General features: G+C 40.4%; 1 protein-coding gene across 1 annotated transcript in view; it reads left to right on the top strand.

Annotated features, from left to right (window-relative positions):
* The window catches only part of ryr3 (ryanodine receptor 3), a gene marked incomplete at its 5' end in the record, with an annotated part of 151,678 nt that overhangs the window by 107,045 nt on the left and 30,828 nt on the right, over positions 1-13,805 (top strand). The window contains 22 exon segments of the mRNA XM_083898806.1: positions 171-265; positions 471-616; positions 1,515-1,602; positions 1,705-1,797; positions 3,296-3,463; positions 3,842-3,901; positions 4,009-4,143; positions 4,667-4,779; positions 6,329-6,425; positions 8,240-8,352; positions 8,435-8,486; positions 8,574-8,633; positions 8,730-8,829; positions 9,200-9,279; positions 9,365-9,441; positions 9,545-9,618; positions 11,564-11,578; positions 12,428-12,508; positions 12,621-12,709; positions 13,027-13,155; positions 13,237-13,341; positions 13,439-13,520. Coding sequence (XP_083754932.1) covers positions 171-265; positions 471-616; positions 1,515-1,602; positions 1,705-1,797; positions 3,296-3,463; positions 3,842-3,901; positions 4,009-4,143; positions 4,667-4,779; positions 6,329-6,425; positions 8,240-8,352; positions 8,435-8,486; positions 8,574-8,633; positions 8,730-8,829; positions 9,200-9,279; positions 9,365-9,441; positions 9,545-9,618; positions 11,564-11,578; positions 12,428-12,508; positions 12,621-12,709; positions 13,027-13,155; positions 13,237-13,341; positions 13,439-13,520 — 2,052 coding nt within the window.

Below are 13,805 nucleotides of genomic sequence, written 5' to 3'. Positions count from 1 at the left end.
ATTTTTTTCACCGTGCCGCTCTTATGTACAGTATATTGTGTGATTTTTTATTTTTTTACAGAGAGGCAGAAAATTAATCTTTTACATAGTTTGGTAGTTGTTTACAGACACTTTATTATTATTCTTTTAAAAGCATAATGAAAAATATTCTCTTGTCTCTTTTTTCACAGTCTACTCTCAGCCAATCATCTGTAAGGCTGGAGCAGATCTGCTGAGAACCCACTTCCTGCCCACGCTGGACAAATTAAAGAAGAAGACAGTGAAGGTTAGAGGTCAAAATACACTTTCCTCTAATGATTACATCTCTGACAAAGCTGTGGTTTATCATCATTAACTGTCCAGATTAAAGGAAAACAACCAGAGGGACCAAGAAGCTACTCAGAGCACAGATATTAGATTATTACTGTAGGGTTAGAAGAAGTGACGTATGTGGGGACTTTTAAACTGCTGATGTGTTTGCTAAAACGTAGGTCGTGGCCGAAGAGGAGCTGCTGAAGGCCGACGGCAAAGGTGACAACCAGGAGGCCGAGCTGCTCATCCTGGACGAGTTTGCTGTGCTCTGCAGGGACCTGTACGCCTTCTACCCCATGCTCATCCGTTATGTGGACAACAACAGGTACGACACGGGGGACACTGACTTAACTGGGAAGAGTTTAAGTTAAAGGAGGACATTTTGATTTGTGTTTATTAGGTTAGCGCATGTTTTTGGGACATATATGTCAGTATACTGTATAGGTATATATGGATAAACTGTATTTGTAACATAACTATAACTCAAATAACAGTCAAAGTCATACTTAATAAGTAAGTAGTCTAAACCAGGTGCAATAATTTGGACAAAGGCAAGGAAAAAAACCCACAAATCATGAAAAACTGGAGAAAGCAAACAAAAGACAACATGTGGTCAAAGCTGGAGTGTGTACATTGATGCACAGGTTGACAAGGTGAAAACAGCAGGGGCACGGAGTGGGCGTGGTCATAGAAAAATAGAGGGAAAACTTAACGAGCAACAGAGAGTGAGGAAGACAGAGAGAGAGATGTCTGTGAGTCCTGACAGTATGTGCTTGTATTTATATTTGTTTTTAGTCTTTTTCCACTTCTGACTTGTTTTTTGTACTTTATAAGAAGTACTTGCTAGCTTAATTTCTGTTTGTGTTCCTGTGCTTGTGTTAGCTCACATTGCAAATTAAAATACAAATAAGTAGAGACAATTTATTCATATATTTGGTAAGTTGGTTTTGAGGATACAGCTCAACTCAAAGTACCATAATATACAACCTCCTGTTGTCTAGAGTATTTATGTATTTAACTGTCGGTGTGTTATGTGTTATATCCTTAGCTTAGAAAGGTAGTTACATGTATTCTTGTTCCCTTTTCTTTGTCCAATACAAAGCCCATTTTAAAACAACAACAGTTAACTAAATTGTTGTGCAGTAGTAACATTTAATAAACACGATGATATAAATAGATATAACGACCTATTCATCCAAGTTTCTGTCTTTTCTCCACCTCAGGTCCAGGTGGTTGAAGGAGCCCAACATTTACTCCACTGAGCTCTTCAGGATGGTGGCTGACATCTTTATTCTCTGGTGCAAGTCCAATGTTAGTTTTGCTGTTTTTTAAATTTATCACACTATGACATTTTAAGGAGGAGGAGATACTGGTCTTGAGGATTTATTTTCTTTCTTTGTCTCCTTAATGCAGAACTTTAAGCGTGAGGAGCAGAACTTTGTGGTTCAGAATGAGATCAACAATTTGAGCTTCCTGACTGGAGAAGGCAAGGCTAAGATGTCCAAGGTAAATACGTTCATATTCAGTCCTTTATTGTTGTGTATAGTCCATCACAAGTCACATGTTTGCCTCAGTGAGTTTCCTCAAAATATGCTTTTTACATGGGAAAATGATGTGTAAAAACAGCATTGATAGTAGATCCTATTTTGTCAATGATTATAGATCCTATAAAACACCAATGGCATTGAAAAGTTTAAAACCTTTCTTTGTTAAATTAAAAATGTGTGTTTGTGGGCAGTTTGTTAATGTTTAGGAATTTAAAAGGAATGGATACCTGTGAGTATGAGAACAAAAGACAGTACTATCTAAAAATATAGTGCTTATGTTTTTGTTTTTTGTTTTTCTGAGATTTATTTATTTGAAGGAAAACAAAGGCCAGCCTTGAGCCTCACAATATACATTGTTTTCTTTGAGTTTCTTTTTTTTTTTTAAACACAATATACTCTTTGACATAATGATAAATACTGTAATCCTTTGAGTAAAGGTGAAGGAAGTCCAAGACTAATGGTGTCCCTTCGGTGATGGAGGTCTTGTTTTTTGGATAAAAGCTGTTCTGTCATCACAAACGCCAACACACCCAGGAGACACATGGAGCACAGTCCATCTCTGTCCTCTCTTGGGTTTCATTTAGATTTATCTCACTTCTTCCCTCTGCTGTCCTGTTCACTATGTCAGCACTTTGGAAAAGTTCCTGATGGGCTCCTCCTCCTCCTCTACCTCTACCTGCTCCTGTTCCTGAGACAAGCACAAGGCCTTTATAAGCACTTTTCCTGTGTTTTAAATCACGTCCTTGACATTTGAATACGTGGTGGGTGTGAGATCTTTCCCCACCTATTATTTCCCCCCCTGAACACAAGACATTTCCTGTAGATATTGGCTGATGTACAGTTAACGTCGTATATCTGGATGTATGACAGTGTTGAGTATTTGTTTTGGCCAAACTGGGCAGCTTTATCCGTAATCCATCACAGTAAAAGAAAGGGTTTTCACATCTTCATCCTGGAGAAGTGCTTCGTGCTGACTTTTCTTTGCAATGAAGCAGTTTGGTGTATATATATATTTATATGATTTATCTTGATCAGGCAGTTCTTGTTGTGTTGTTTTAAACAGAAAAACAAAGAACAACATTGAATTATGAAACTCTGGATGATAAAAATGGGGGAAAAAACTGCAAAGTCACATCATCTGTCTCGTGATTGCGATAACGACATAATTACATAATCACGCAGACGTACATGAAGATGATGTCTGGGGTATTAAATGTTAACATTACAACTTATTAATTCATAGAGCTCCATGTTAACTTCTCTGTTTTTGTCTGTCTGTCTGTCTGTTTGTTTGTCTTTCGTTTGTTGTTTTTCCGTCCAAACAGCACCATCAGGTTGGTCAAACTGTTTGTGTTTAAAGGCAGAAGCTTCCATAAACTTGACATTTTTTTTATACTTAACTTGCGTTCATTCTTTTGTCCGCTGTAGAATAAACTTTGATCATTGTGTCACTGTAGTCAGGTGGGGACCAGGAGAGGAAACATAAGCTCCGCCGCGGTGAATACTACTCCGTCCAGACGTCTTTGATCGTCGCTGCCCTGAAGAAGCTGCTGCCCATCGGCCTCAACATGTGCACCGCGGGTGACCAGGAGCTCATCTCTTTGGCCAAGATGCGCTACAGTCTGGTAAGACGAGGAAATACAACCTGATAGAAAGTTTATATATTAAAAATTGTGTTTTATTTAGCCTTATTTCATGTCTGTTGCTTCTTAAAAAACTGATTGTGAGCATTTTATTGTTGTTTGAAACTTAATTCCAAAAGGGTTTTTGTAAAAGCTTACCTGTTGTAGCTTCATGGCCCACTAGAGGTCCTCGTCCCACATTTTGGCACTACTTATCCAGACCACTCATCTTTTCTCCCTCAGGATTCTTTACTTTTTTTTAGTTCAATCAGCAAGAACATAACCACTTTAGTGGAGATAATTATTAAAATTAAGATGGAAGTCGGGGTTATAACAAAGTCTATCATTAGAGTTTCATGATGAATTCTTGTCCGTTCACAGAAAGACACAGATGACGAGGTGAAGGAGCACCTGCGTCAGAATCTCCATCTCCGGGACAAGGTCAGTAATAATAATAATAATAATAATAATAATAGGTCAATATAGACAGAAAAATTATAGATTCCTGCAGTTCTACTCATTCATTTGCTGTGTTTCTGCGTTTGTAGTCTGATGACCTGGCCGTCCAGTGGCAGTTAGACCTCTATAAGGACGTGGCGGTGAAGAGCGAGGAACCCGCACCACCGGAACACACTGTGGATCGAGTCCAGAGCATCTCTAATGCAGTTTTCCACTTGGAGCAGGTAACAACACAAAATGTATTGCAGTATTTGAGTACTACAGCACTTCCCCTGTTTTGGGCTTAAGTCTGGAGCTGACACAAATAAGCTGTAGCTTACTGTAGTGAAAATGTTTGGTTATAATCACAGCATAGTAATCATAATCACTAATGTAGCTCCTGTCAAATGCTTTTACAAAGTGCTGTGCGATAATTAAAACCATAAATACAAAGCAGAGGGAAACGATAATGACAACAGTGGAGAACTTGCAGCCCTGATTTCCTCCGGCAGGTCGTTCCACTGTCTGCAGCCCTGATAAAAAAAGATGCTCCATCATAATAATAATTACCTTATTCACACCTCTCAAAATGTGAAGGTTTCCTGCTTTTATCGGATCCTATTATATTTTATTCAAAGGGTTATAGAATTTTTGGTCAAAAACCTTTTTGGGCGACTGTGAAAATAGTCTTTTGTGACTTCTGCCAAACATCTAAATCAATAAAATGGTGAACAGTGATTTTTGTGCATCATTTCCTCGCCCCCTAAGGTGGAGCAGCCTCTGAGGAATAAGAAGTGTGTGTTTCAGAAGCTCATGTCCAAACAGCGTAAGCGTGCTGTGGTGGCTTGTTTCCGCATGGCGCCGCTCTACAATCTGCCCAGGTGAGTGTCAACAATGTCAATAACCAAATATTGACATTTATTTATCTATTTAAACAACCCAGTTAAGACATTGCTTTGTCTCAATCTAACCTGACGTAACAAGCAATCACCAACTAGTCATGGGGGGGGGGGGTGTTTTTTATCTTAATTGTGTGCCCATGTAAACCCCTCATCACCTCCCTAACAACATTCTCTCCTCTTTGTTGTATTTTTTTTTTTTTTATGCATAACACCTCCTCATCCTCCCTCAGATACAAAAATAATAATTACTTCCTGAATGGCTATCGGGAGGTTTGGCTGGAAAGGGCGTTCAAAGCCTCCAGCTTTGACCACCTGTTCTCCTTACTGACGGTAAAGTGAAACTGCTGGGCGAATGCATCATCTGTTCAACTTCCTCTCCCCCCGTCATCCTTCAGGCTGTGGACCGATCTCTTCTGCCTAGCAACCAGTCGTTTATGCACTGTTGATTCTGATTGGTCCGCTAGTGTGACCCCCCCCCCCAGAATTGGTGAAAACAAACCATTAAAGCTGTAGCGTGTAACTGCTGTCGCCCCCTTGAGAAATTCTGAGAATTTACCAAAGCACTGTCATTGCGTTAAGTTTCTAGAATTGTTTATTCTATTGAACAAAGGACTGTTTTCAGTGCTTTCAGGAAGAAAAGCCATGTCGATAGTTATCCGTGCTTGTCTTCCCTATTTGTACATTTATTCTTTTAACGCTGAACTTTAAAAACAGAGGCACACATATGCAGTACACAGGTACGCTGGTTATTTGTAGCGCTGCTCTTTTAGTTTAATAAACAGACCGGTCCAGTTCCACTGTAGGCACGCTAACGGCGCTAAAGGAGCTAACTGGTAAATGGTGTCTGAACTACGGTGCTGCAGCACGAAGAACTGCATTAGTTTAGAGACTAATTTTAACAAGTCACATGCATCTTTTGTGAGTTCTCATGGAAACGCGTCATGAGTTAACGTTAACGTTATTAATTAATATTTAAAAGTTACTCACTACAGCTTTAATGGACAAATAAAGAAAAACGATGGAGTCAAATCAATTGAATGCAATTGTAATAGAAAAGATGGCTAGCTAGGTTACAACATTATGTGTAGTTGCTGTAAAAATACAGTTATTTTGTCATTTTGCTGCTTTTGTCTGTTATTGATGATAATACAAATTTGTTTATCTGACTTTTTTGCCAAAGGTAATCTAGTTTTTAATGGGGGGAAAATACATATATGTACATTTAATAGTTATAAAGAAAGACAAGACGAGCTGTCTCACAGATCCACTGGTGTGCTGGAAAATGTGCATGCTTTCTACAAACCTGATGGATGTAACAGCAGTTGTGACCAGTCAGAAGAGCCAGTGGGTCCCACATTGACCAATCACCACCCTGCCTGAAATTACACTTCCTGTAACCCTTTCCTCCCCACTTCCTTCATCTCTCCTTCCTGTTTCCTCCAAAAAAACTCACTAGAACCCCGCCCTAATGCCACTGTACCTCCCTCCCCACTCCCCCTCCATTCCTCCCCACCTCCCCCTTTCCCAGGCATCGCGCTATCAACTACTTCGTCCCGGTCTATCAGAGGCTTTGGATAGAGGCAGAGGAGTACTCTTTTGAGGAGAAGCTAGTGCAGGATCTGGCAGTAAGTACTGGGCTTGTCTTGCCCGTGCCCCGCGTGCCCTGCGTTGGCACACCTCTGCCAGTCCTGTCTGCTGAATGCTTCTTTAGTTCAGCGCCTGTCGAGCCGTGGGAGCGCTCCCGGGTGGGGACCTCGCCCAAAGCACCCAGGGGCCCCCGCTTTAGGCGCTCAAGGCCCTTCAAACAGAGATCCGTCAGGGGTCAGAGGCTGCATGACCAACTCAGGAGACACAGGGCCAGCTCCGGCGCTCACAGCTCTAGAAAAGCAGGCTTTGCCTTTCTGACAGCAGTGGTAAGGAGGAGTAGGAGACTGTCACTAGCTGTTTGGCTGTCCGATCTGGATCCAACCCATCAGTTGTCTTTTCGCTGTACTCTGTAAGTCTGTAGTGTCGAGTGTGAAGGTGACGTTGCAGTACGTTTTGTGGCCGTGACGTCAGTGGCATGCTCGCGTAGTCATGTGACGACCACATCTCATTGTTTAGGGTCTTTGTACTGCGATGTGCAGCAAATTCATCCAGGATACCAAGACCCTGTTCAGACCTGGTGTTAACATCCGTCCTCAGTGATCCGATCATGAGCAGATTGTCCCAAGTGCAACTCTGAACTCGACACAGCACGGCAACTGCAACCAGGAACCTTACTGACTTTATCATCCGTTTTCCTCTAAATGGTAAACATCCTTGACAAAGTTAACATTGCGTTGTATTGAAGAAGACCTTAAACTACTGATTTAGACCATTAATTCCTCAGGAAAATATTTCCTGGCGTTAACAATCAGGTGAGAATTAGCCTCATTTTCCCACAGATTTCATTAAAGCTGAAGCTGAATTCTTTTGGGAAGCAGCAGAGTTGCTACTTCCATCGTCTTTCATGAGCTTTACTTTTTAAACTGGAAGACTTTTTGTCTTCCTCATATGCGATCACAAAAAAACATGTGGCGGTTGTGTAGAAACTGCCTCGTCAGCAGACATCATCTGATTTGTAGCCACTTCCACAATATTAACACTGATGTCCATGTGATTCAGTTTTGCTAGTTAACACTTATTTCATGCTACAGCAGCATGAGTAGAGCTTAGAGCTCAGCGCTCAGCTCATCTTTGTCACTCGTGACCAAACACACCGACTCACACACAGCAGTGCAATTACACTCATTTAAAACATAGTTTTGTTCACACAAACAGTCATGATGTCAGTCTTTCTTTGAATAAAGGAGCCAGACTTAATCTCATGTTGTCACAAGAGTCGCATCCAGGATGTGTTTAAACACAGGCGATCGGATCACTGAAGACTGATGTTAATACCAGGTCTGAACAGCACTGAAAACTGTGCCATAAACGAGATTAAAGGGTAGTGTTAGGTACAGTGTTAATTATCAGACTGTTCCTCTTGGAAAGAAGATCATATTTTATTGTCTACAGCTTATTAGTTTGGACTAGTTTGGAAATTTGTGTTGCTGTGGTAGTTGCTCCATGTCAAATCCTTCACTGTCAGGATCATTATTCATGTTCACGGTCACATTCACCAAATGGCTTCCTGCTTGCATCTGTTTGCTAATAATATGCATGTGTTTGAAAACTGGTTCCTAAACTGTTCCATGACCATCCACCATCTAAACGTCCTGGTGCTGGATCACCAGGATCATCATCAGCATGCCGCGGTACTCGTCAATGACTCATTTTCAGTGTTTGTCCACAAACGTGTGAATGGGCACATACAGTATGTCGGTGATTAAAGCAAATGTCGATGAGTTTTGAAAGCTGAGTTGTGGGCGGGGCTAACTGTTTTACACCTGCGGACCCCCCCCCCCCCCCCCCGCAGAAAACCCCCATGAAAATTGTTGAGGAGGAGGAAGAGGAGGTGGCTGAGATTCAGCCCGACCCTCTACATCAGCTCATTCTCCACTTTAGCCACAACGCTCTGACAGAGAGAAGGTGAGACCATTATTTTTTTTTTAGAAAGAGAGAGATTTAAATAATACACACATGCTAACGCTCTGTGGTTTGACTTTGTCAGTTATTTGGAAGAAGATCCTTTGTATATCGCGTATGCAGACATGATGGCAAAGGTAGGGGACTTTATGGTTTTGTTTATCAGTAAACAGTCATTTAAATAAATCTCTTTTTAAACTTTGATCGTTGACCTTTGTCTTCAGAGCTGTGCAGAAGACGAAGAAGAAGAAGAGGAAGAAGAAGGGAAAGAGAAGACATTTGAGGTTCCTGCAGTCATTTAGTGGTCTTAATGGTAATTCACTCACCTCCCTGTTTTCCCCCCCCAATGATTTTATATGTGTGTGTTTGTTTGTTTTCAGGAAAAGGAGATGGAAAAGCAGAAGACCCTGTATCAGCAGGCGCGGCTGCACGCTCGCGGAGCAGCTCAGATGGTGTTGCAGATGATCAGTGCCAGTAAAGGTAAATAAATATCACGATCAGACCATGGTTTACTGGGATTGAGCTTTTGACCTTTTGTTTTTTCATAAACACTTAAAGATAACCAATAGCTTGTTATGCTTGACACTGAAAACCCATGTAACCCTTTCTTTAAGTTTACCTGATTTTTACTTGTACTTGAACACCTGCCAAACCCCAAACCTGTTGTTTTATTGAGGTTTACTTATCGCCTTATTATGTCTTTTATTGATTGATTATTGACATTGATTAACAATAATGAGCTTTTGTTGACAAATGCACCTGGAAACATAACCTCCAATTGTGGAGGTAATAATTGTATTATGTACAGATATCAGATCTGTAATAAATCAAAGTTGCTGCTCTTCATCAGGTCACCTTGGCCCAATGGTGACCTGCACTCTCAAACTGGGAATCTCCATCCTCAATGGAGGCAATGTGCAAGTTCAGCAGGTCGGAAAATACACATTGTTTACAGTTTGATTTCCTCCTCCTTGTCCTCTTTCTTTCTAATACCGTTGTTATTTTTTCTGTGCAGAAAATGCTTGATTACCTGAAGGAGAAGAGAGATGCAGGCTTTTTCAAGAGCCTGTCAGGACTGATGCAGTCTTGCAGGTATTGTATGATGTTACTGTAAAAAAAAGTAATAATAATAATAAGAAATCAGTGCTGACATCTTGTGCTTTTATTTGACCGGTGAATGTCTTTCTGTCGTCAGTGTCCTGGACTTAAATGCATTTGAGAGGCAGAACAAAGCAGAAGGTCTTGGCATGGTGACAGAGGAAGGTTCATGTAAGTGAAGAGTCGACGTGGGTGGGGTTCTCTATGCGTTTTTTTTTTTTTATAGTTTTTTTTCTTTTCTTGAAGTACACTACATCCCTCTTTGAAACACTCATGATCACATAACTACAAAAATACTACTTCACTGCGCTAATGCTGAACCATGACCTTAAAATCCACAAACTGTTACTAAATGCTAGTTCCTAATTAGTAGTGGTGGTAGTAGTCATTATCAGTGTCAAGTGTTTGTTGGCATGACGATACAAGAACACTTGACTAATCAATATATGCTCACCGGCCACTTAAATAGGTACACGCCTAATAATAATAATGTGGATCTGCTTCACGGTTCACATTTGGTTTATTTGAATTACTGTTGGCAGAGTATATTTTTCCAACCAGTCTGGTCATTCTCTTTTTCCTCTTAATTTTCTCCTTTTGTTGGACTATTCTCTATAAACCCTGGAGATGGTTGTTCTTGAAAACTCAGTAGATCAGCAGTTTTCTGATAAACTCAGACCAGCCAGTCAACCATGCTACGTTCAGAGCCGCTTAAATCACGGGTCTTCCTCATTCTGATGCTCAGTTTGAACTCCAGCAGGTCATTTTGACCATTTCTATAGACCTAGATTGTTGCCATGTGATTGGCTGGCTAAGAAGCAGGTGTACCTAATAAAGTGGTCCGTCAGTGTATATACACCAGTCCTATCACGGTGTTAATGTTGCACTTCCTGAAAGAAATGTAGACTTAAAAAAAACTAAAGAAGGCAGAATTAACATCACCTCCCGCCTACCCCACCCCAGCCTACCCCCCACTAACACACAGCAACCTCTCTACTGTGACCGAGGTAGTTTAAGGCAATCAAAATGACATGGTTAATGTGAATTTTGGTTGTTTATATCCTTAGCTTGCTGCTTGAGCTACAGTCTTGGAAATCCCTGAAGTCATCGCGTGGTGTCTTTGACAAAGTTGTTTTGAAGTCAACAAAAGTAAAACGCTAAGATTATGAAGGGGTTAGCGAATGGTAACGTTATCTTTCTGTTTAATTTAAAGGTTCAGTGTGTAAGAATGAGTGAAATCTAAAGGATGGGAAAATTACTTAAATTTGTGTACGTAATAATACAATTACAGCAAAAAAAAAAAGTTTTAAGAAAATAATTTAAGACAACAGATCAGTATTTCAGTTTTTATTTCCAGGTATTTACATTGAGATAGAAGATAGCCTTGTTTGTAATGGAAAACCCATTTGTTTTAGGTGGGAAAACGTAAAGGAACAGATATTCTTGCATTAGATTTAAATAAATAAATCCTTTGTTGTGTCATGTTGGTTCTTTAGATGTTTCATCCGAGGACTTCTGTTGAAGGAGCTACATTTCCTTCCTCCTCTTGACGGTGTAGCAGAGCACAGGTTGCACAGATCTTCTCTGATTTTGTCGTTTTTGCTTATCTTAAAGTCTTTAAGACATTGTGACACGCTGATTGCCACAAGTAGTATCGAGCGCAGGAGTATCAGAGGAGTTTCACATACAGTAGAGTTTCTAAAGCAAAATAAAGAACACGTAGTCACAGACAACATGGTCCAGCATTAATACCAGCGCTTCTGTCTGAACACACTCACCTGAGGCTTTTCACTCCCAACTCTGTCCGTCTTTTCATCCTGTAGTCCTCTGCTCGACATCTCCATCGAGTCCTGTGTTTTTTAACGATCCACTGTTACTACTCCTGTCTCTGTTAGTCGTATAATTCGATAATCATCAAGTTTGAGACAATTCAGGCGTATGATTTTTTAAATATTTTTTTCTCCCCCTCCTGTCTAAAACGGCATGATTTTGGTTTTCACTCCTGGTTAATATCTTCATATCTCTTCGTATTGTAACCCGATGTCCTCTCTTTTTGCTTATGTCTTCGTGTATTGTTTGTCTCCTTCCTCTCATTTTAAAAATCCATCGATGGCAGGCCACTCTGATCGGGGTAAATAGAACATTTAGATCATCCTGATATGGCTATGCTTCCACTTTGAATGTCTCCTCCATATATGTGGTCCATCCTCGCTGCTTTATTTGGTACCAAGCCCCTTCCTCCCCCCCCTTCCCCCGACACCCAGGGACAGACTGTGCATGCTGACTGTTGTCTGTACACAGAAAGAGGATCATCAGAATCCATTGCCTGTTCTTTTGTGTGGTATTTGTCTCCATTCCCTTCACGATAACATTTACTAATGCAAATCCTAATACTGATGCTGAAATCTGTAATTTTGAGGCTATCAGTGCCACCTCTGAAGGGTTTGACTGAGGGTTTGTGGACTCTTCCACAGCCTGAGCAAAGCTTTGTCTTGCTTTGGAGTTGGGGCCTATGTCACAAAGCTGGTTTCCATAAAGATATGTAACTTTCACATGTTTTTTTTTTTTCGTTGCTCACAGAAATGAACGTTTGCTCATTGTTTTTTGTATAGATCTGCTGACTGATTTTGAAAGTGTAACCATGTCTGTGCGCTGCTTTTTCTTCTGAAACAATATCCCTGTCAACAGGCCCGTTTTCTGGCCTGCATGTGAAAGTTATCAGGCCTCCTCCAGCTTATGGAAATGTCCTATTGTTTTACTGTTGTTTAATGTCAAGGCATTGTTGTAAGGCTTTGGATTCAGTTTAGAACCTGCAATCTAAAGGCCCACGGAATTCAAACATTATTTTTGAACATGGAACTTGTCCCGCTTGCCTCATGAATTTGCTTTTGAGGAGAGTTTCACATTATGATCATTATTATCAGATCAGAACCTGTGTGGGGTTTCATCTGTATTCACCATACATGTCTTTTCTCTCAAGCCTCCAAGGTGCTACAGAACGATGAGTTTACTAAAGATCTGTTCCGGTTTTTGCAACTTCTGTGTGAGGGGCATAATGGAGGTAAGGTTGCTTTGAAGGTCCATGAGTGTGTACCATGTTTCACATGAGAATGGTGGATGTTTTGATGAAAAGAAATCGGAGGTATCTCATAAAACCGTTTTGTTTCTGTCAGATTTCCAGAACTTCCTTAGAACCCAAACTGGAAACACAACCACAGTCAACATCATTATCAGCACCGTTGACTATCTGCTCCGTCTTCAGGTGTGTACAGCCATAGATAGTTGACATTTTCATGAAGAAATAATGGTCCAAATCACTAGTTTCAGGTCTTCTTACATAGAACATGTTGTCAATTTTGTAAATAATGTTCCATTAAGTAGAATACATACGATAATGCACAGCACTATGAGTGGAAATTGTCTGATTTACACTTGTATCGTTCAATAGGTGCACATGCTTCTTTTGCATAGAAACCTCTCATAAAATGTCACAAACACGCACAAAAAGACTCAGTTTTCCTTCCACGTATCATCCTCATTCTTATAATAAGCATTCATGCTGTCATACCCCCTCTACAGGAGTCTATCAGTGACTTCTACTGGTACTACTCTGGCAAAGATGTCATCGATGAGACTGGAAGACTCAACTTCTCAAAAGCTTTAGCTGTAGCTAAGCAGATATTCAACTCACTGACTGAGTATATTCAGGTAAAAGGCTGAGCCATCAAGTCAGCAATGTTTATTCATTATTTTATGTTCTATTTAGCTAAATTTTTTGTCCTCTTTCAGGGCCCGTGTATCGGGAACCAGCAGAGTCTGGCTCACAGCAGACTGTGGGACGCAGTAGTGGGCTTCTTGCACGTGTTTGCCAACATGCAGATGAAGCTATCTCAGGTACATCGAGCACGGACTGAAACGATAACGCAATTGTGTGTCGACTACTTTTTGTCCCGCAGAAAAAAAAAGCTTAGCGTAAATATCCTCTCTTCAGGATGCCAGTCAGATCGAGCTGTTGAAGGAGCTGATGGATTTACAGAAAGACATGGTTGTCATGTTACTGTCTCTTCTGGAGGGTAAGAGTCCGAGTATTACATCCATACAACTCTGTTTTCATTTAAGAATTCTGGAATTTGATTTCATTGACACTGCATTTTCGCTAAAGTGGAGGGAAGTACTTTGGAAACAGTGAAAAAGTTCCTGACAGGTTCTTATCTTGACTCATCCTGTTCTAATCTGACAGATATTGCAAATTAGCCTTAGTAAGAAATTATATGTGCAGGCTTTATGCTATTTTGGTGGTTTTTTTTGCAAATTAACTATTAAATAACTAAATAAATTGTCAGATAAATAATAGAAAT

This window comes from Microchirus variegatus, assembly GCF_963457635.1.
Source record: "Microchirus variegatus genome assembly, chromosome: 12".
Taxonomy (NCBI): Eukaryota; Metazoa; Chordata; class Actinopteri; order Pleuronectiformes; family Soleidae; genus Microchirus; species Microchirus variegatus.
This window is presented reverse-complemented; position numbering and strand designations above follow the sequence as displayed.